Source organism: Corythoichthys intestinalis, chromosome 20, assembly GCF_030265065.1.
Source record: "Corythoichthys intestinalis isolate RoL2023-P3 chromosome 20, ASM3026506v1, whole genome shotgun sequence".
Classification (NCBI taxonomy): Eukaryota; Metazoa; Chordata; class Actinopteri; order Syngnathiformes; family Syngnathidae; genus Corythoichthys; species Corythoichthys intestinalis.
The window spans coordinates 10,452,560-10,473,607 of NC_080414.1; the positions used below are offsets into that span (position 1 = coordinate 10,452,560).

Sequence of the window (21,048 nt, forward strand, 5' to 3'; positions counted from 1 at the left end):
GTGCGTTTGTTTCCACTCCTGTTTTGCCAAAGCTTTGCAAAGTTGACTGAGTCACTGAGTGATGAACCTGACTATGGCAATAAGCAAATTTTTGCATTTACAGCCATATGTTTACAAGTTATTGAGAGGCCTTTTGGTTATTGATAGGCTTGCTGTCCTGTAATTGCCATGTTAAGATAGTTGTTTCCTGGACCAAGACCACAACAGCCTCCTCTCCTGTTGCACCAAATGTTTAACTTCATAATAATATTGATGGGGCACGGGGCCGATTAATAGGGGGCCTGCATTTTTGGCATGGCCGTCAAAACTGACCGAGTGAAATCACAGACAGAGCTTTTTTCGTTGAAAATTCTTGTGAATAAATGATATAGATGTAAAAGAGTCCCGATTCTTGGTTACATGCAAAAAAAAAAACGCGCAGTTACAATTTATTTTACGTAAATATGTCGAAGTACGATGCTAGTCTGTCAGTCAATGTTGCGGTCGCCATATGTAAACAGAGCTTTTCCGGTGAAAATTCTTGTGAATAAATGCTTAAATCCCTGAATTCTTTATATATATGGATGTAAAACAGTCTCGATTCTTGGTTAAAACTAGAGCTGTCGATCACGTCATTTTCAAAGTATCGGAATCGACAAAAAAATATCGGCCATGCCTTTTTTAAATATATATATATTTAAATTAAATCGTTTTCTAATTGTATTTAACGTTACAAACATAATATGTTACACTCATCTAGGGTCTTTAGTTTAGGCTTAAGGTAGGGTTATCAAATTTATCCCGATAACGGCGGTAATTACTTTTTTAAAAAATGTATCACGTTAAATTATTTAACGCAATTAATGCATGCGCTGCACGACCCACCCACGCATTGTCGCGCTCAATCTGTAATGGCGCCGTCTTACCTATATAGAGAGATAAAAGGCAGCGTAAAATGAGTAGAGTGAATTTTGGCAGCCTTTGGAGCCTTTTTTTAATTGGCTAAAGCCTTACAATCTCTCTCCCTATGATTAGAAATATCATGGGAAGCAATGTGGGGAAGCAAGGTAGCAATTGATCTTTTTCTTAACACCTTATGTTATTTCCCAACGCAGAGAATATATATCAATTGGTAGCACTACGCACAGTCGTGGTTCCACTTCCCATCATGGATTTGGGCGTGGCTACAGTATCATTTACTGAAAGCTCAACAAATACACTAGATGGCAATATTTAGTCACAATATACAAAGTCACAAGTCTTTCCATCCGTGGATCCCTCTCACAGAAAGAATGTTAATCATGTAAATGCCATCATGAGGATTTATTGTCATAATAAACAAATACAGTACTTATGTACTGTGTGTTGAATGTATATATTTGTCCGAGTTTTATCCATTTTTTTCTTAATGCATTGCCAAAATGTATATGATCGGGAAAAATTATCGGGAATGATTGGAATTGAATCTGGAGCAAAAAAAAAAAGCAATCGGATCGGGAAATATCGGGATCGGCAGATACTCAAACTAAAACGATCGGGATCGGATCGGGAGCAAAAAAAACATGATCGGAACAACCCTAGTTAAAACCAAAACAAAAAACAAAAAAAAAATGTGCAGCTAGCATTTATTTACGCAAATATGTTGAAGTGCGATGCTAGTCTCATTAATTAATCATAATGAAGTCTATGGTTTTATCTGCTGACAAAGCAGATAAAACCATACCTGTATGTTTATGTTTTAGTTCAGTGGTCATTGTTCAGTGGAACACATCGTCAATGACACTGACTGATTGATTGTGATTGACTCAAATTATATTTATTTGAAAAAAAAACTAAATATCTTTTCTTGTCTTTGTTTTGTTCATTATAATAATGTTCATGTCATCATGAAAAATTTCGTTAGGTCAAAGGCAAATCTATGCTAAATTCATCATTAGTATTTTTGACCTCCAGCTGTTCAAAAACTCAGGTGAATATACATTTAAAAATTATATACATATTATTGCTTAGACTTCACCACCAGTTGACATGACAGCTCCTACAAACATTGCGCCACGCCTTAGCGTTGGTTGCCGACCTAGGCAGAGCTGAGTTGGCTTCCACTGTGATAAACTTTCACGCTGCGTTCAAACGCCGGATTTAGGTGGAAACAGGACAAATGTTTTACTGCATACAAGCAGGTAGGAGCGTCTCAAGAGTGATTTGGTCAAGGATTCAAGGTAATAATGATATAAAAGAGCCCCATGCATGCACTTTTAACTTAAAAAGCTGTTTTGAAAATAGGCCCCCTACGAATCGGCCTCGACCCTCGTGTCCCGTTAACTGATCGTGAAGTCTATGATTACCGGTTATCATATCGGTACCGGCCTTGAGGAGCAGGAAGTTATCGATATCGGTTTCAAAAATGGATATCGTGCTCCCCGATTTTTAACCCAAATTACATGTTTTTTTTTCCGAAAAGTTGTATTTACTGTTCTTGCCAAAAAGGTACAAATCCACCAAATTTAGGCAACAACATCCACATTTATTTCCAATTGGGGGGTGGGGGGGGGTGAATGACCCGATATTGGCAGGAAGTGACCTGAAAAAGCCTCAAAATCGATAGTAAGTGACCTGAAATACCTGAAAACATATAGAACTTGTAAATACACTAAAACAAATTTAAACTGTCCTGTTCAGCTAATTAGACACAGGAATTGAAATCTTTGAGTATCTATATGCTCTAAACAGTTTTAATGTGACACATGGGAGTTTGAAATAGTCCCATTGTGGTTGTTCATAAAGTTTTATTTATTAGGAGAAAGCAGCGAACAGGAAGGGGTTTTGAAGGGACAGAAAGAAAGGCAGCAGACAGAAGAGGAAAAGAAGCACAGGTAGTCCCCGGGTTATGAACGAGTTCCGTTCCTACGCTGGCAACGTAACCGGATTTTCGCGCAAGTCGGAATTAACCCTTTAAAAAAATAACTGTCCAAAAAGTCTAAAGTATTTTATTTTGTTTAATGATGGTGGATACACTGCCCTCTGGTGGCAGCGTTGGGTGTGGCTGGACTGGTGACTGAGTTCTATGACTGAGGAGGAGACTCGTCTGACATGGATATTAAAGGACAGCTGCCCTCTGGTTTGGTCCACATCAGGCTCTAAGTTTTTTCAGCTAATATATGCTTGTGTATGCCTTTGTAATTAAGTTTAGAGCTACATTTGCTAGGCAAATTAGGCTAATGTTATCTACAAAATTCAACATTTTGCTCAGACGGGTTGGACGTTTGAACACAAATTGTTTTGTGTCAGGTGTTTAATTGGTAAAATGTGTGTCGTTTTGAACATAAGAGTACATATGTTCGACTACAGCTTTACAAACTGTCAAAAGTGGAAGGAAAAAGCTTCCAAAACCACAATTGCTTGCTGTCTGTTAAGCTAAACAGCTTCACGTTTAGTGAGGACAGAACACGTCAAGTTAATATAGTAAAGAAAAAATAAGATACGGTGTTGTACAATAAGGTACTATTTACGCAGCTTAAATTTTTTTTTAAAAAAAGTCGAAATTGCGCGTCGAGTCCGTCGATGTGACCACATTTTGACAATGATTGATATCCAAATTATTTAGAGTGGGATGTCTGGCTGTCAGGGCTCATGTTTCAGTACCATTGAGGGCACTAAATGTCCAATCCATGTTGATGGGAAGGGGCTAATGAACAAACGAATGAATTTTTAATGAAAAAAATTCACGAAAATGCCCGAAAATTAATAGGAAGTTACAAAAAATTAGCATGAAATGACGTATGGGAGAGAGAGCATAGCATCCCCACGCAATTTCTCCAGAACATTATTACTTGGCAGGCAAATGAACAAAAACCTTTAAACATTTTCGATTAAACTGACGGGCGAATGGAAAAGTTCAGAACTGTAAGAACAAGTTAAGACTGTACAAAACTTGCAACAATACAAATGCCACGGCGCAGCGTGAGCTCCCGTTTGCGCAGTTCACAGCGCTAAAAGCCTGTTATTAACTCACGCTTATTTTACTTTAGAACATGGCAGGGAACGTCGGCATTGCTTTATTCCTGAGATGTTTGCATTTGAGAGGTTGAACTTCACTTTGCACGGCCGCTTTTGTAGCACGGCGCTTTTGAATTCCGCCGCAATTGCACTCTTCTACTTTTCGGAGTGTCTGAATAAAAGGTAATGCGAGCTTTGCACCCCTGAACTCTCAGTCGGACCACAATGCCGCCCACAAAGTCTTCTTCCGAATCCCTGCTGAGGGCGGTGGGTTAATTTAGAAAATAATTGAGAAGGAGTTGACTTCCTTGAATCGGGGCCAATTTGACACAGCGAGGTGGGTTAGCCTTTTACCCAACCTCCCTGCTCTATTAACGCCGATACCATCGCGCGATCCACCTCTTTGTCTGGCTGCAAACTTCTAAAGGAGGACAATCTCCTGGGTGAACAAAAAGGATTATAGGAGATTACCAAAGCGCCCTTCAATCTCTGTCTTCGGGAATCCTGGCCCGTCCAATTCCGTGTTATCCCCGAGTGCTGCGCCCTCACGGCTCAAGCTAGATGGCAATCAAAGATTTTTTTTTTTGCCTTCCCCAATTTCAGACTGGCATGCTTCGACATCCTTCAAAAAAGTTGTCTGATGGATGGCGTGACAGCTTGAGGCAAAGTGAAGCAGCCTCCATCTGTGTTGGATCCTTGGGTAGATTTAAACGCTTGCAAATCCCAGATCGGCAGAAAAATTAGCCTATTTAGGATGCAAAACGCTTCAGGGTTTGGTGCTAGCTGCTCATTGGGCTTCTGATGCATAGAGAGGTAAAAGTGTACAACGTGTCGGTCAAGGCTGGACGCGGTCAGTTATTGATCGTTGGGTAACCTGTTTTTATCTCCATGGCTTTTGTTCTGGGTTGTAACTCGCAAAGGAGGAGGCGGTCGAAATCAATGTCTATCAGATAGTAAGAAGTGTGAATTTTTTGCGTGATTAAATTATTTCTTGCACTCATTGGCTGCGTTTGCCGGTGATGGATGTTCAGGAGAGAAAACAGGACAGACTAGGGTAGGGCAGGGTAAGTGTGACATTTTGGCAGCCGTAAAATGAATTTATCACTAGTCGATAGGCCTGAACGATATTGGAAAAAACTTGCTGCGATTTTTTGGGGGTTTCCGATATTATATTGCGATATTAAAAAAAAAATTATATATTATTTCTTAAAGAAATTTTCATTAGATGACTTGAATAGCTGTTTGGAAAGACTTTGGATGACTCACCATGACCACAGTGTACAGTGATCCCTCGTTTTTCGCGGTTAATGGGGACCAGAACCCGCCGCGATAAGTGAAAAACCGCGAAGTTGCGCACCCCGTCCTCCAAATTTTTATTTTTTTGTGTGTGTGCTCAATGTATTTATTCAGATTTAGCATTGGAAAGAGATACATATAAGACATGTTTTTTTCCTCACTTTTTCCCCAAAGTATGATAAAAAAAAAAAAAAAAAGTATATATATATATATATATATATATATATATATATATATATATATATTAGGGCTGTCAAATGATTAAAATGTTTAATCGAGTTAATTACAGCCTAAAAATTAATTAATCGTAATTAATCGCAATTAATCGCAATTCAAACCATCTATAAAATATGCCATATTTTTCTGTAAATTATTATATATTCTGTAAAATAAATTGTTGGAATGGAAACATAAGACACAAGATAGATATATACATTCAACATACGGTACAAAAGGACTGTAGTGGGCATTTCACTCTACTGTCATTTAAATCTGTCTATGCTGTCCTCACTCCGAAGCGTCTACTTTTTCCAAAGCTAGACAGCTAGTGAATGACGCCTTAATAATTAGACTTCTTCCTTTTTCATCTGATTTATTAATAAAATGGCCTCAAACCATTGTCCTCTTTAGACCGTCGTAAAACTACAAAAAAAAAAAAAAGTACACAAGCATTGCATTAGCAACAACGTTAGCTTAGCACGCTATACAGGTTCACTAAACATAAACAAAAAGCGTCTCATACAAAAAATATAACATTTCGCTTACTAACATAATATGTACATTCTTTACAACAACCATACTTACGGACAAATCTTGTCCAAGGATCATATAAGCACAACATTATCAGCCCGAGACGTCGTGCAGCCATAATGAACTGGAAAGAAAACAATAAACCATGTCGCAAAGCGACCACAAGAGTTCGCTGTTGGACAGCACAAAAAGTCTTGCTGTAAAACTTACCAAAAGGCAGAATACTTTCTGAGCGGGACATGTGGGTTAATTGCGTCAAATATTTTAACGTGATTAATTTAAAAAATTAATTACCGCGCGTTAACGCGACAATTTTGAGAGCCCTAATATATATATATATATATATATATATATATATATTAGGGCTGTCAAATTATCAAAATTTTTAATCGAGTTAATTACAGCTTAAAAATTAATTAATCGTAATTAATCGCAATTCAAACCATCTATAAAATATGCCATATTTTTCTGTAAATTATTGTTAGAATGGAAAGACAAGATGGATATATATATTCAACATGCGGTACATAAGGACTGTATTTGTTTATTATAACAATAAATCAACAAGATGGCATTAACATTATTAACATTCTGTTAAAGCGATCCATGGATAGAAAGACTTGTAGTTCTTAAAAGATAAATGTTAGTACAAGTTATAGAAATTTTATATTAAAACCCCTCTTAATGTTTTCGTTTTAATAAAATTTGTAAAATTTTCAATCAAAAAATAAAGTAGTAGCCCGCCATTGTTGATGTCAATAACTACTTACACAATGCTCATGGGTTCTAAAGCCTATAAAATCAGTCGCACCCAAGCGCCAGCAGAGGGCGGCAAAACTCCATAAAACACAACAAGTGAGCGTTTCACTGTACTGTCATTTAAATCTGTCTGAGCGGGGCATCTGTGTTAATTGCGTCAAATATTTTAACGTGATTATTTTTAAAAATTAATTAACGCCCGTTAACGCGATAATTTTGACAGCCCTAATAAATATATATATACATTAAAAAATGGTTTTAAGCACTTCAAATCTAATAATTATGATCAGTTTTAAACATAACTGTCCAACCAAATCATTTCTGAACAAGTACTGTAGTAGAAAAACTCTTGGCTTTATTAAATACTTCTGTTTATCTACCTTAGCTGTGACATGTAGAAATTACAAACTCATGATCACTTCTGGCATTTATTTTATATGTCTCAAACGTCTCCACACACACGCATTCATTCTAAAGCAACTTCCTTGCAGAAACTGTTTAACAAGTTAAACGATGATTGACACTTGCTGCGCTGTGATGTCCGCTTCTTTGGCAAGATCAAAGACGACCAGCATCGTTAACTTTGATAACCAAGTGCTGCAGTGACTGTGAGGTTCAAAGAGCTGGGAGAGGGAGGGTGTAAGGCTGTGCGCAGAGCAGAAAGCAAGGCGTATGTGGATCAGAAAAATAAAAACTATCACACGTCCTTGCGATGGGACTATCGTGCACGCGCACATCGTGATGGCGATGTTTAAACGATATATCGTTCAGGCTTACTAGTCGACGTCCCATGCATTGGAAGTGGGATGGTGCCACCCTCCCAATTCATGTGGATTGGAACATCTAGCACTGTTAAAGGCAGCAAATATATAAAATTCCCTTCAGAGAAATCCTACTGAAGACATAACCATAGACTTCATTACCTATTGACCTGACACGTCGTCATTCTTTGCGTCACGCCTTATCAGAGGGAGCCGAGCTTCACTTAGTATAGTCAGGCGAAGACGGCACACGCTCATGTCAAAGCTGGATTCAAGCTTGGATTTTTGGATTTTGGATTTTGAAGAACTACATACCGCTTACAAACAGGAAGGATTGTCTCAGGAATTAATTGTTCGAGGATTCAAAGTAAATATATTTTTTGTACCATGCACGCATTTTGAAACATTGTGAAAAAAAATCAATGGGAGAATGGGAACCGCGTCATTCTTCGACATATACACGTAAATTTGATGCTCAACTGCACATTTTTTTTTGCCTTTAACCAAGAATCCAGACTGTTTTACGGCCATGTCTATAAAGAATTCGAAGATTTAAGCATATATTCACAAGAATTTTCACCAGTAAAGCTCTATTTACCTCAGGCGGCCGTTAGCCTCATTCGCTAACAGAGTAGCATTGTACTTCGACATATACAGTCCCTGACAAACAATTATTCATTTGGTTTTAGAAATGGCTCATATGAAAGCTACGACCCTCCCAAATGATGTTGACTGTACAAAAATATATTTGTTTCACTGACAAAAAAAATCTCATTTCATGAAGACATAAAGGTCAAATTTTGGCAAGACAAAAGTTTTGTCGCCTACAGAAAGTAGTGTGAAAATTGAACAAAAAATGTACTTCAAATACTAAAATATGTTACATAACATAAGCTAATTAAGTAGTGGTGCTGTGAGATCCAAATTTTACATTTTGTATGACTTCCATTGGCTTGAAGGACTGCATCCATGCAGTCTGGCAAGGATTCATACAATTTATTGATGATGTCATCAGGAACATCAAAGAAAGCAGTCTTGCATACCTCCCAGAGTTCATCAACATTCTTGGGTTTCGTCTTCCATGCTTCCTCTTTCATCCTACCCCAGACATGCTCAATGATGTTCATGTCCGGTGACTGGGCTGGCCAGTCCTGGAGGATCTTGATCTTCTTTGCTTTGAGGAACTTTGAGGTAGAGATTGAAGTATATGATGGAGCACCATCCTGTTGCGGAATTTGTCCCTTTTTATGGTTAAGAATGTAAGAGGCAGCTAAAATTTGTTGATATTTCAGACTATTTATGTTTCCTTCCACCCTGCAGATCTCTCGCACACCCCCAAGCTGGATGTAACCCAAGACCATGATTTTGCCACCACCAAACTTCACTGTTTTCTTAGTGAATCTCGGATGCTTCCTCGGAAATCTGTTTTCAGTGAAACAAATATATTTTTGTACATTCAACATCATTTGGGAGGGTCGTAGCTTTCATATGAGCCATTTCTGAAACCAATCGAATAATTAAAAGTCAGGTTATTAGCAATTGTTTCTACAAAATGGATAACCGACGAGATTCCACTTGATGACATACGACGTACCCCCACCCGTAATGTTAGCACAATGCCAAACATGAACATTTTTACTGCCCATCAAGCTAGCTTGTTTTCAAACAAAAACAAAGCGAGTCGTGCACTCAAGCAACGGAATCCCGTGGAGATACCGTGTCGCCCGCGTTAAGACTCAACATGACAACAAAGTGGCAGGCGAGCTCCACCTCCCCCTCATCATCCTCCATCTTCTTTTTCTGGAGTTCCATGCGTGAGGGATGAGGGTCGATGGCCAGTGGCGAAAACAACAGGCGACTTGAGTAGATGAATGTCCGTGTGTGAGGAACGTGCAGCTGGCCTTCCGTCGCGTGCCAAAACTCTCGCACGCCTCTGGCAAGTATTGCAAGTGGTCGTTGAGTCAGCACATGCGAATGAATCGTATTCCGCGTGAGAGGTGAGTTGGTCAGGTAGACTCAAATGACTAGCACTTGATTTTTGGGAGGATTCCGACAATTATAATCAGGCCTGCGCTAATGCTAATGCGAATGCTGTAACAGGGGTAGGATGTCAAAATTGTGTATGAAACTAGGTTTAGAGGGATCCTCTGTTTTTAAGACAAGTAATTCTTAAAACATACATGTTAGTATGAGTTATAATAATTTGATATTAAAACCCCTCTTAATGTTTTTTTTAATAAAGTTTGTAAAATTATTTTAAGTGATAGGTTGCCATTTTTGTTACGTCGCAGTGCATGACGTCACTGGTACCGTTGCGGAAATTCCAGCGTGTCACTCGTTAGCTTTTCCAACATATCGTCAGTTCTACCCTTCCTATTTGAACCACATCTGAAAAATGAAGAGCAGGACATCACTGTCGGACGTTCACAAGACGAGCTTCAGGGAAAAAGCAGCATATACCTGATAAGACAAAAGTTGGGCAAAACTGGTGATGCGAGAGAGTCCTGTTGGGAAGTCCGGTTGGGAGCGAGAGTGTATGCTGTCCGGTTTTATTAGCAGATATTCAAGGTAAGCATTTGCGTTTTCAAACTTATCCCGTATGCTTGCAGTACAGGCCAAAGAGCACACCTTGTGTAATCCATGTCTTGTACATTGTAACGCATGGTAGCTAGGATACGTGTATAAAAGTACCAAAAAGGGGAGAAGCTTCCACTTATGGCCATTTATTCACAAAAAAATAATATTTCCACCTTGACCACTCTTCACTCGGGAGCTAGGCAGTATGCAAACACGCGTTCCCTGACGAACTCCCAACATTGTTGTAAGGTCCACGTCAGAGTCACTGTCGTCACTGTAGCGTGCCATAGTGCTTTAATTATTTAGTATGATTTGGGGAAAACTCCCACGAAGAATAGTCAACAAAACAGATAGCAATAGCAATCCAAATCCGCGTTTTTTACACACTCGAAGATCCAGGAATTAGACCGATACCATGGCAATGTCCCAGCCGCAATTAGGCCGTCGAGTCCACAAAATAGACTGATCCAAAAAGCCGCTGTGGGGCCGACGAATCTAAAAAATGGACGGATCCGAAACCAATATTGCAGACGCGGTGGGACCGTCGGATCCAGAAAATAGACGGATCCCTTACTTGACTGAGGATCCAGGAAAAATGTTCGGGTGCTAGTTGTAACGCGTGGTGGGTAGGATGCGTGCATACAGGGACCAAAAAGGGGGAGAAGCTTCCACTTATGCACATTTATTCAGTAAAAATAATAATTCCACCTTGACCACTCACTTCACCCCCCTTGTTTCCATTTGACTTGAAATTGCATCCAAAAGCAGCACATTGTGGCATTTACTTCGCAAGTTTGGGCAGCAATAAGCAACTGTTGAACACGAAAGATACCAATGACATCATCACTGCGAGCCCGCAAACCATGGCGCCAACTAACGGTCATGTATTTAATTTAGAGGATCACTTTAAGGGTTTCAAGATTAGTTTTTAAGCTTGAGTCAGGGTTTCAAATTTTGATCTTTGGGTTTTATATTAAGATTTTAAGAGAAAGATATGGCCTTTAATTAGGTTTAAAATATAATTTAAGTGTTAAATTAACCCTTGATAGGGCACTTTAGAGTTTTAGTTGAAAACATAACCAGAGTCTCTCAAAATCATCAGGAAGTGATGCAAAAATGCCCCAAAATCAATGGTCGTCGAAATGACGTCGACCGCCGTCAATGGCGCTGACACGTGAACCATCCCAGGTACAGCTTTCAGTTCAGGTTTAAAAGTCCGGTTTCAAGTCAATCTTTAGGTTTGAAATTACGGTTTCAAGCCTCAGCGGCTTTAATGTGTGCGCCTTCACACACACGCCTTTTCAACAGACGGCAGACAAAGACATGACAAAGATGACAAAGAGGCTGGTGACAATCCATTTTTCACATCACATAAAAGTCGTCCACTTTGAGATGTGATTTACATTTAAACGCTTCTTCTACCGCACAAAAAGATCTCTGCAGGAGCCTGCTGCGACACCCCCACAGCACCCCCCTGCCGCCCCCGTCTGTCCGCCGAGGCTAGTTGAGGGTTTTTTTGTATTTATGATGAAGAGCACGCTGCTCCCTGTAGCACTGCAGCAGAGTTATCATCCACATCTTTTTATTTACAGCAGGGATGAGAAGTAACCGAGTAAAAATACTCTGTTCTTGTATCTTATAAAGCCAGATTTAAGTACAAAGACAGAGTATTTTTTGGTTATGAAGGCAACAAACCTGTTTTGGGATCCACGGAGAAATATGGCTGTCCTTGTAGGATGCTGTAGACGATGCGTGCGCTGTTTCCGTACGTCGGGTCGTCGGCGTCGGTGGCAGTCACTTGTAGAACTGACGTGCCTGTGAAAAACACAAATACACCCGATAAATGATGATTTTGTAAAAAAGGTAATTGTGGAAGTAATTTGGGAAACATTGCTACAGGAAGAAATCAGGACGGTGATGGTTTCTCCTCTGAATTAGTGCTGCACCAATTAATCGATTAACTCGAGTATTCGATTAGAATAAAGTATTCGAATTCAATTTTCAGTTTCATTTTCAGTTATACTGATTCGGGTGGATACACGGCCCTCAAGTCTACCTCATTTCACATGGTTGAATCCAGCTGCTCCCTGTTAAGACCAACATAAGCTTAGTTTTCATTTTAGCTAATGTTTCTTTTTTTTTTTTTTAATGCATTAGTAAGCAGTAGTATATTTATCCATTTTTGTGTGAATATGCGTCTGAACCATTTAAGAGCATTGTAAAAAAAACTTTAGCTTTTAAGATGGCGGTCTTTTGCTATATAAGTTAGCCAACTGTTCTTTTGTTGTACACCCTCATTCATTTATTTTATTTTTTTTATACCGTTTGAGACTCAGCTCAGGTATTTTAATTTTTTATGTCTGTTACAAGAAATTTCCGGGTTCGCGGTGAGTCAGTAACAGGCACACTTTTGCAAAATAGACAATGTTTATTTATGACAATTGCAGAATTAATGATGTTTATTGATTACAATCCCACATAAAAGCAAGCAATACAGACAGCATAACACGTGATAACAATAACGCTAGATCCAGATTGTAACCTCTAAATCCCCGCGCTACCGTCGAAGCGCACAAAGTATTCCCTAGCAATGAAAAAGCTCTTACCGTTGACAATGGGCGGAGAGCCAGCGCCTCAGTCAGAGCCAGCAGGGGAACACGGCCGAGCGATTTCATATTTTAATCCTACGGCGGACTCTGAAGGGGTGGAGAATGCTCCTTGCTTTATAACGGTCCGCCTCGTGAGCACAAAGGTGGCCAGCCTCTAAGCTCAGGAGACGGACCATTTTGCCCATACATGGTAATCTTAGCTCGTATTACTCAACCTTGAAGATCATGAGATTCCCTCCCAGTGGTGGTTTGTTGTACAACCCAGGCGCCAAAGTAACGTGAAAAACAAGTTGTGCAAAACAAGTTATCTCGTGAGATTCCCTCCCAACTGTGGAACCCAAGCGCCAGAATGGCGTGAAAAACAATAACAGGCGTCGAAGTGGCGGAGTAAACAAGGAGAAGTTGTTACAATCAAGGTCACAGAGGCAATCATACACCACAAAGGCATAGTGTGCTTCACTTAAGGCATAATGTGCTAATGTTAAGGCATAATGTGCTAATTCACTTCGGGTCACATATTATTTTCCTCCATCAATGTCCCCTATCCGATTACTCGATTATTCGAACTAAATAGTTCACTGATTAATCGACTACTAAAATAATCGATAGCTGCAGCCCTACTCTGAATATCTACAAAATTTAATCCGGTCTGATGTCTTCACGAGTAGTTTTTTAACAGGACAACTGGGAGTTTTTAGTAGAGCTACTCGTGTTATGCTTAAACTCAAGACTTGCCCAAGACAAAGACTTTTGGAAGTCAAAACTAAAATCTAAGACCAAAATGAGACAAGACGAGACCAGGACCAGAACTCATACAGACCAAGACAAAACCAAGACTTTTGGGAGTAGAGAGTCAGACAAGACCAAAACTGAACTAAGACTAAAACGAGTACTACCCAAGACCGGAATTCACTGAGACCAAGAAAATTCTAGGGGTAGGTTCATAACGCAAGTCTTAATGCACAATTTGGATTTTTTGTCATATCTCTTTTTTTGGCGTGCTCGTTCAGACTGCCTTTGTCCATTGTGCCTGTTCAAGTATCTCCCATGCGCACTAACTAGCAGTCCAAGATGCGTTAAGCAAACTGACCTGCATGTGCAGGAGCATCAAGCTAGGCGCTAATGCTAATGCATAGCTCTATCGCTACCGTAGCGCCCTGTCTTTCTCGCTCTTTGCTGACGTAATTTCTGCATAAATTACGATTTGGGGGACTTGACAGTTCAGACCGCAGCCACATTCTGAAAAAATGCGGCCCAGATCAGATTTTAACCACATACGAAAGTGACCGAGGTCGGATTTGAAGTATTTTTAGTTTTATGTGACTGTTCCTGTTCCGACCATCAAGTTAATGCCTCACTCGAGTCGGAAAAACACAAAAAAATCGAATTCGTGCATTAAGACCTGCGGTATGAACCTAGCTTAAGACTTTTGGGAGTCCAGAGCGAGACAAGACCAAAACTTAATTAATTCTAGACAGAGTGCTGCCCGAGACCAGAAATCACTTTGGGAGTCGAGACAAGATCAAAACCAAGATGATCCATGACAAAGCTGAGACCAAGACCTTCAAAACACCACTTTTCCTTATCTCGATCCATCCAAATTTCATACTCTTTCAGCCTTAGAATATTTCTCCCTTTAGTTCATTTCCAGTAGCTTCAGCAAAACTGACTTTCAATAGCAGAGCTGAAAAACACAACACTAACATATACCTGAAAAATCCAAGTATTTATACTTTCGTACCCCCCTCTAAAGCTGTTTTTTTTCCCAGGGCGTTGACCTTCATCTGAAGCGCTGCGCTGTTCTCATTTCTGCCCTCTTCTCCCTTCCAAGACGAGGAATGATGGCGGCCTGCCGGTGCTTTTATTTACTGTCATTGCGCAGTGTGCCTGCAAGCCTTTGTGTACCAATTTAACAGTCAGAGTGTGGCTGAGATAGCATTACAGGCTCCATTAACCCATTGGCGCCTAATTACATGATGAGGGCAAAGATCATGTGACACCCGTCGGAGCGGAACGCCATTCACGAGCTTGGATGTGGCGCTTAGTTTGCCTGCAGTGGTAGTGGTGGTATTTGATTTTGTTATTAATAGAAATATTTATTCATTACATTTTATCTTGCACATTAAGAAGCAAAACACACGGTTTGCTTGTTTGAAATATTAACTTACTGCCTGCATTGGATCGCACTAGGAAGCTAATGAGTTAATCCTAAATATTTTAAATGGTAGTCTATGTTTTTATCCGGTTCGAGTTCAGTTTCGAAATTTTCCGGTCTTTATAGAAACAATACTTTCTTCTAGTCTTTTTGTACTGTGTGATAAAGTATTCTCACGACTTACGGAACTGAGTTTATCCTTTGCCGTTTATGAACATGAAATACCATTGATCTGTTCTACTAATGTGTTCTAAAGATGAGTCTCGGTCAGTTGTTTTATCCATCAATAGCTCTCCCGTTTCCGACAAATATATCGCAGAGTCACTTAAGCGCCGCCATCCAATTGCATCGTTTAGCTGAGCGCTAAAAGCCCCTCATTTCCTGCGTTGGTATCCCCTCTGAGCGGCCATTACCTTGCGACTCTGCGGTCACGTGACTCACCTCTGAAGACACGAGACGCTGGTACATCGACATCTTGTGACAATGGCCGAAAGGCATTTGAGACGCACGATTAAGAGCAGCTACTTTCATGGAGATTTGCATTCGTGAGGGGCGGGATGAAGGAGCTAATTATCCTTCCCCTTCACGGACCTTGGATTCCTCCCTTGTGTCATCCATGGCGTTTCATCGGTTCAACTAGCTAACATGGACTTTGTGGCTGTTCTCATGCAAAGCAGGATACAAACAGAATGTTGCTAGCATGTAAAAACATGAAGTTCCATGAAATACAAATGTAAAAATGAAATACATTGCACTATAGTTGGGTACCGAAACCCGGTTTCAATTCCGTACCAGTTCTGAAGCAACTGGTGGTTAGCAGACTGCATAAAAATGAACATTTTGGTGCCTGAGCAGACCTCTCTCTGATTGCTTGCTTGATTTCGTAGTGCTATGTTGCCCCCACGGTGGTACTTATCAGTACTTCCAAAATTTTGGGTTGTCCCGCCCAATCCGGACTGTTGGCAACCCTACTGCTAGTGGAGCTTTCGTTTAGCTAATCCCAGATGTGTAGATGTAATCACACGGCATCTTCAATTCATAAATTACGCAGTCATTGCTAATAAGACGAGGTAAGTTCGACATCTATTAGCCAGGGATGTCCCCAATCCAACCACATAACTGGAAAACAGGCCCGATTTCCATATGTTAGAAATGATCACTCTTGCAAGATGCTATCTTACCGTTAGCTTCCCACGACAACTAGCATAACGTTCCCCTAACTGCAGTGTTGATTGCCACTTCTGCCATTTCCGGTTTTGTTGTAAAGTTGCATTATGCAAAAAAAAAAAAAAAAAAAAGTTTTCTTTTGACAATATCTTTGTAGTACCCGATTCCCATCATCCCAAAATGACGTGATCGGTCCTGATTTCTGTACACGTGATTGGATCGGGGACATCCCTAAACACAGAGACGGGTAGTAACACGTTACATTTATTCAGTTACATTTACTTAGCGATTTGAGAAAAATGTACTTCTAGGAGTAGTTTTAGTAAGCCATAATTTTACTTGAGTAGGTTTGTGAGGAAGAAAAGCTACTCTTACTCTGCTATTTTAGGTTACACATCCATCCATCCATCCATACATAACCGCTTATCCGGAGTCGGGTCGCGGGGGTTGCAGTTTCAACAGGAATCCCCAAACTTCCCTTTCCCTGGCCACATCAACTAGTTCTGACTGGGGGATCCCGAGGTGCTCCCAAGCCAGTTTCGAGATATAATCCCTCCATCTGGTTCTTGGCCTGCCCCGAGGTCCCCTCCCAGCTGGACGTGTCAGAAGTACCTCCCTAGGGAGGCGCCCTGGTGGCATTGCACCAGATGCCCGAACCACATCAACCGACTCCTTTCTACGTGAAGCAGCAGCGCCTCGACTCTGAGCGTCTCGCGGTCCCAGGTGAAGGGCCAGACAAAGTATGGTTCACCAAACCCCATGATAAATAGAGGAGAGAAAAAGGAGACCCTGCCTGGAGGAATCCCGGGGCCCATGTCTGGAGCCAGGCCTGGATGGATGGCCCGTCAGCGAACGCCTGGTGGAAGGGTCTGCCACGGGGCCCGGCCGGGCTCAGCCCGAAGAGGCAATGTGGCTTTTCCTCACCCCTATGGGCCCACCACTCGCAGGGTGGACCGATGGAGTAGGGTGCGCTGCCAATTGGGTGGCAGTGAAGGCAGGGGGTCTAGATGGACCAGAGTTAGGCGGCAGAAGCTGGCTTTGGGCTACACTATTCGTTACATTTTTCCTCTTTATTCTACATCCAGCATTAGATTTTACTTTTATTTTGCCAGAGGCGCCAACAGTGGCTCAACCAGTTTCACCAATGAAATGTCTCAACAATAATCACCTGACTTCATTATACAAATCAGACTCAAGCTTGCCGTTCTTATGATCACGTCGGCCTGTTCAATCATGTGGCGTCTCTAAAGCACCGTAAAGAATTAAGTATTTGACATTGAGCGCCGCTGTCAACATGACTCGAAAGAAAAGATTTTAATTTCTCTCCCAGTTTGGCACCGATTGAACACGGAAAACCGAAGACACAGTATGAACCTTTTAGTTTCACAAGAAGAAATATGTTTTCCACCACTGGAGGGCCCTGATGCTCTTCGGACGATAATGCTTAATTTCTGTAGATTTTTAACTCTCGCCAGCTTTTTTTTTAATTTTTTTTTTTTTTTTGTATTTCTTTGGTTTAATGTGGTTATGTAATATGTTATAGTACAGGATAATAATAACAGTTCATATACATAACTTTGTGCCGAGAAAAAAAATACCATTGTTTAAAGAAAAAAAAAAAAACATCAAACATTGTAAGCAGTTACTCACAGTGTTACTCATGCCTTCTTCTCACCAAATACTTTTTTTTTTTCATATTTTGAATTATTTTTCAAAAAAAAAAAAAAAGGACAAGAACTGAAAATTCAAAACATGATGACCACAAGGAGGTCATATATTACAACCCAATTAAGTTAAAAAAATAAAATAAAATAAAATAATAATAATAATAATAAAAGTAAATAAAATCAAGAAAAAAAATACTAAAAAATAATCTTATACACATTCACACACACATTCACACAGCTTGCAAAGACAAAAATGAAAAATACTTCATTATATAGAAGACGTAATTACATTCTGAGATCTCAGACTGTTGATACAATGTACATGTATTTGTCCCATAGTTTTTCAAATTCTTTTTGTTTTCCTTGAGCGATGTAGGTCAGTCTTTCCATTCCTATGTTTTCCGAAAGTTCCTTAATCCATTGTTTTAGCGAGGGAGGTTCCATGTTCTTCCAGTTTAAGGCAACCACTCTTAAGGCACCAAATACTTTTTACTTGTACTTGAGTACATTTTTTTGGATGGCTACCTCTACTCTTACTTGAGTAATATTTTGAAGTAACACTACTCTTAATTGAGTAAAATGTTTGGCTACTCTACCCACTTCTGCCTCAACATGAGCCTTATGTAGCACATTTGCATGATGAATATTTCGTTTGTTTACATTTACAGTTAACTCATTTGCACATGTCTGTATTTTCGTCAGTAGCAAAGCTAATGCTAATGCTAGCTCAAAGAATTCCAACAACGTATCAAACAGGAAAACAGGAAGTAACAAGAAAATAAAGAGGACGCACTCATTGCTAATAAAAGATTCAACCCTGCTAACCCCAACTGAACACTTATTGACATGTTCATTCACTTTGTTAGTTGATATTAACAAAAACATTTCACACAAAAACAGCCGTTGCAGCATTTTTGCAGCAAACGCGGCCATTTATAGCGGAGTCGTTGTCGCACGCGCGCTCTTCGTCGATGTCGACATGAATACACATGAGAGCGAGCTGGCACGTATTGACTGTATATTAAGAGAGTGCCTGCGGCTATGTTGATGTTTGCATAATTAATGTACATTCACTCCGCACGGCTTCATATCTACCGTGCAGCTTGGTGCGGGAAGATATGTGTCAGCCACAATGTTAGGTGTATTCTCACATTCAAGTAAGTGGACATTATGTTTGAACTACGCTTGATAGTAAAAAGACTGTAAACATTTTTCATGTAGAGCTAAAGTGAAATACCTTTTACACATTACATTGATTAAAATTTGACACCTACCTTGCCCTGTCATACAGTAGTGTTTTCCTATCCCCCCTTTTGTATGAAAAATTGACGTTTGTGGCAGTGAATAAGTTAACAAGTTATCTTAATGCGTCATAAGTTAACTCATTTACCCTATTTGGGCACTTTCTGCTTACTTTGGGGGAATACCCAGGTCACTTCCTATTACCGTAAATTTTGGACTATAAACCTCTACTTTTTTCCCCTCATTTTGAATCCTGTGGCTAATAGTCCAATGCGGCTTATTTGTTGATATTATTAGGCTTAATAGGTAACACTTTCTTTGACAGTGGTGTCTTAAGACCAGTGTTGGGAATAACGCCGTTATAAATAACGCCGTTATTTTTTTCAGTAACGGGTTAATCTAACTAATTATTTTTTCCGCCGTTACCGTTACTGTTTTCCGAAATTTCCATGTTCGCGGTGAATCAGTAACAGGCACACTTTTGCTCAATAGACAATGTTTATTGATTAGAAAATGCAGAATAAATTAGATTTATTGATTACAATCCCACAAGAGCAAGCAAACAGATATCAAAAACAAGCAAACAAATGGTAATGTGATGCTAGATTTGAGTTTGTCAACCCCAGAATCCCCACGCTACGTTACAGCACAACCAAGTGTCCCCTAGCAATGAAAATCGCTTACCGTGACAAACGAGTGGGAAGCCAACAAGACTCCAGTAAAGCAGCAAAGGGGCAAAGCCAGGCGATCCGTACGTGACCCCTGGCGGACTTCACGGGTCGCCCGGAAGTGTTCGGTTGCCGCTTTACTGGAGTCTTGTTGGCTTCCCACTCGTTTGTCACGGTAAGCGATTTTCATTGCTAAGGGACAACTAGTTGTGCTGTAACGTAACGCGGGGATCTTGAGATTGACAAACTCAAATCCAGCATCACGTTACCATTTGTCTGCTTGTTTTTGATATCTGTTTGCTTGCTTTTGTGGGAGTGTAATCAATAAATCTCTTTTATTCTGCATTTTCTAATAAATAAACATCGTCTATTGAGCAAAAGTGTGGCTATTACTGATTCACCGCGAACTTGGAAATTTCGGAAAACAGTTATTGACGGTCAAAAGCGATGCGTTACTTACTTTGAATAAATTGAAGAAACTACCAGCCGTAGCGAGTCTACTCTTCTCTGTTTATTTGTCATCCAAGACTTGGGGTGCGTTCAGGTTCGAGAATAGCGCACGTGTTTTGTTTTGTGCTTTTTCTTAGCAAAGATATACCACAAAGGACGTGCTGGCACTTTTTAATTGCACATATAACTTCAACATTAACATAAGTGTACGGCTCTCGGCAGGCCGCGTCTCTAACTCACTCCCGCATCATGTGAGCAAAACAATATTGGCGCCGTGTGCACTTTAAGGTGCCTCGGATAATCCTGTATCAGAATATTACAGCACGTAATTCTTATGACTCCTGGCTGTTTGTCCCTGCTCATTCAATTAGACAATGCTTTCCAAAGCTTGCTAACGTTTCTGTTTTTGCTACACCTGAATGCTAGCCTCGTTCCCATCCCCCACTGTAAGCCAGCAAGAATGCTGCTTCCATCTTGAGGACGGCAGATGCTTTTAGGCTGACGGGAGGAGTGGGGGGATGAGGCTACCTGAATGCACTACCTGGATAGATGCGATGTAAGTGATTGTGATTGGCTGAGAGTCATGTGTCATGGTAAGCCAATCAGAGCCGGTGTTTTCACACACAAACCGGAACAGCGTGTGCGGCAAACACACACACACCCAAAACAGATGCAGAGGGATATAATGGCAGAGCATTTAGAGCAAAATTTGTCCTTTACAAGGTGGAGATATAAACACTATTTCAAGTCAAAATACTTGAAGTACAGTAGGCTATGTCTACTTGACCAGTTGTCTCAGGTTGTGAGAATTAGATTTAATTGATTAAACTCACTTTATATTTTTTACTGCTGATTGTTATTTTATCATATTGTTTACTGTTTATTTTTGTTGCACTTCAAGTGTGGGATAAATCTGTTGCTGGTGAGGTGTAATAAATATTACAAGGTTCTATACCACAACTACTTGTCTGT

At 40.2% G+C, this 21,048-nt stretch overlaps 1 protein-coding gene across 8 annotated transcripts in view; it reads right to left on the minus strand.

The window, feature by feature from the left end:
- Nucleotides 1-21,048, minus strand: part of LOC130908901 (cadherin-18) — a 425,189-nt gene that overhangs the window by 80,767 nt on the left and 323,374 nt on the right. For all 8 annotated transcript variants that reach the window (XM_057824823.1, XM_057824822.1, XM_057824821.1 and 5 more), the window contains one exon: nt 11,814-11,933. In XM_057824823.1, coding sequence (XP_057680806.1) covers nt 11,814-11,933 — 120 coding nt within the window. The remainder of the gene's footprint in view (nt 1-11,813; nt 11,934-21,048) is intronic.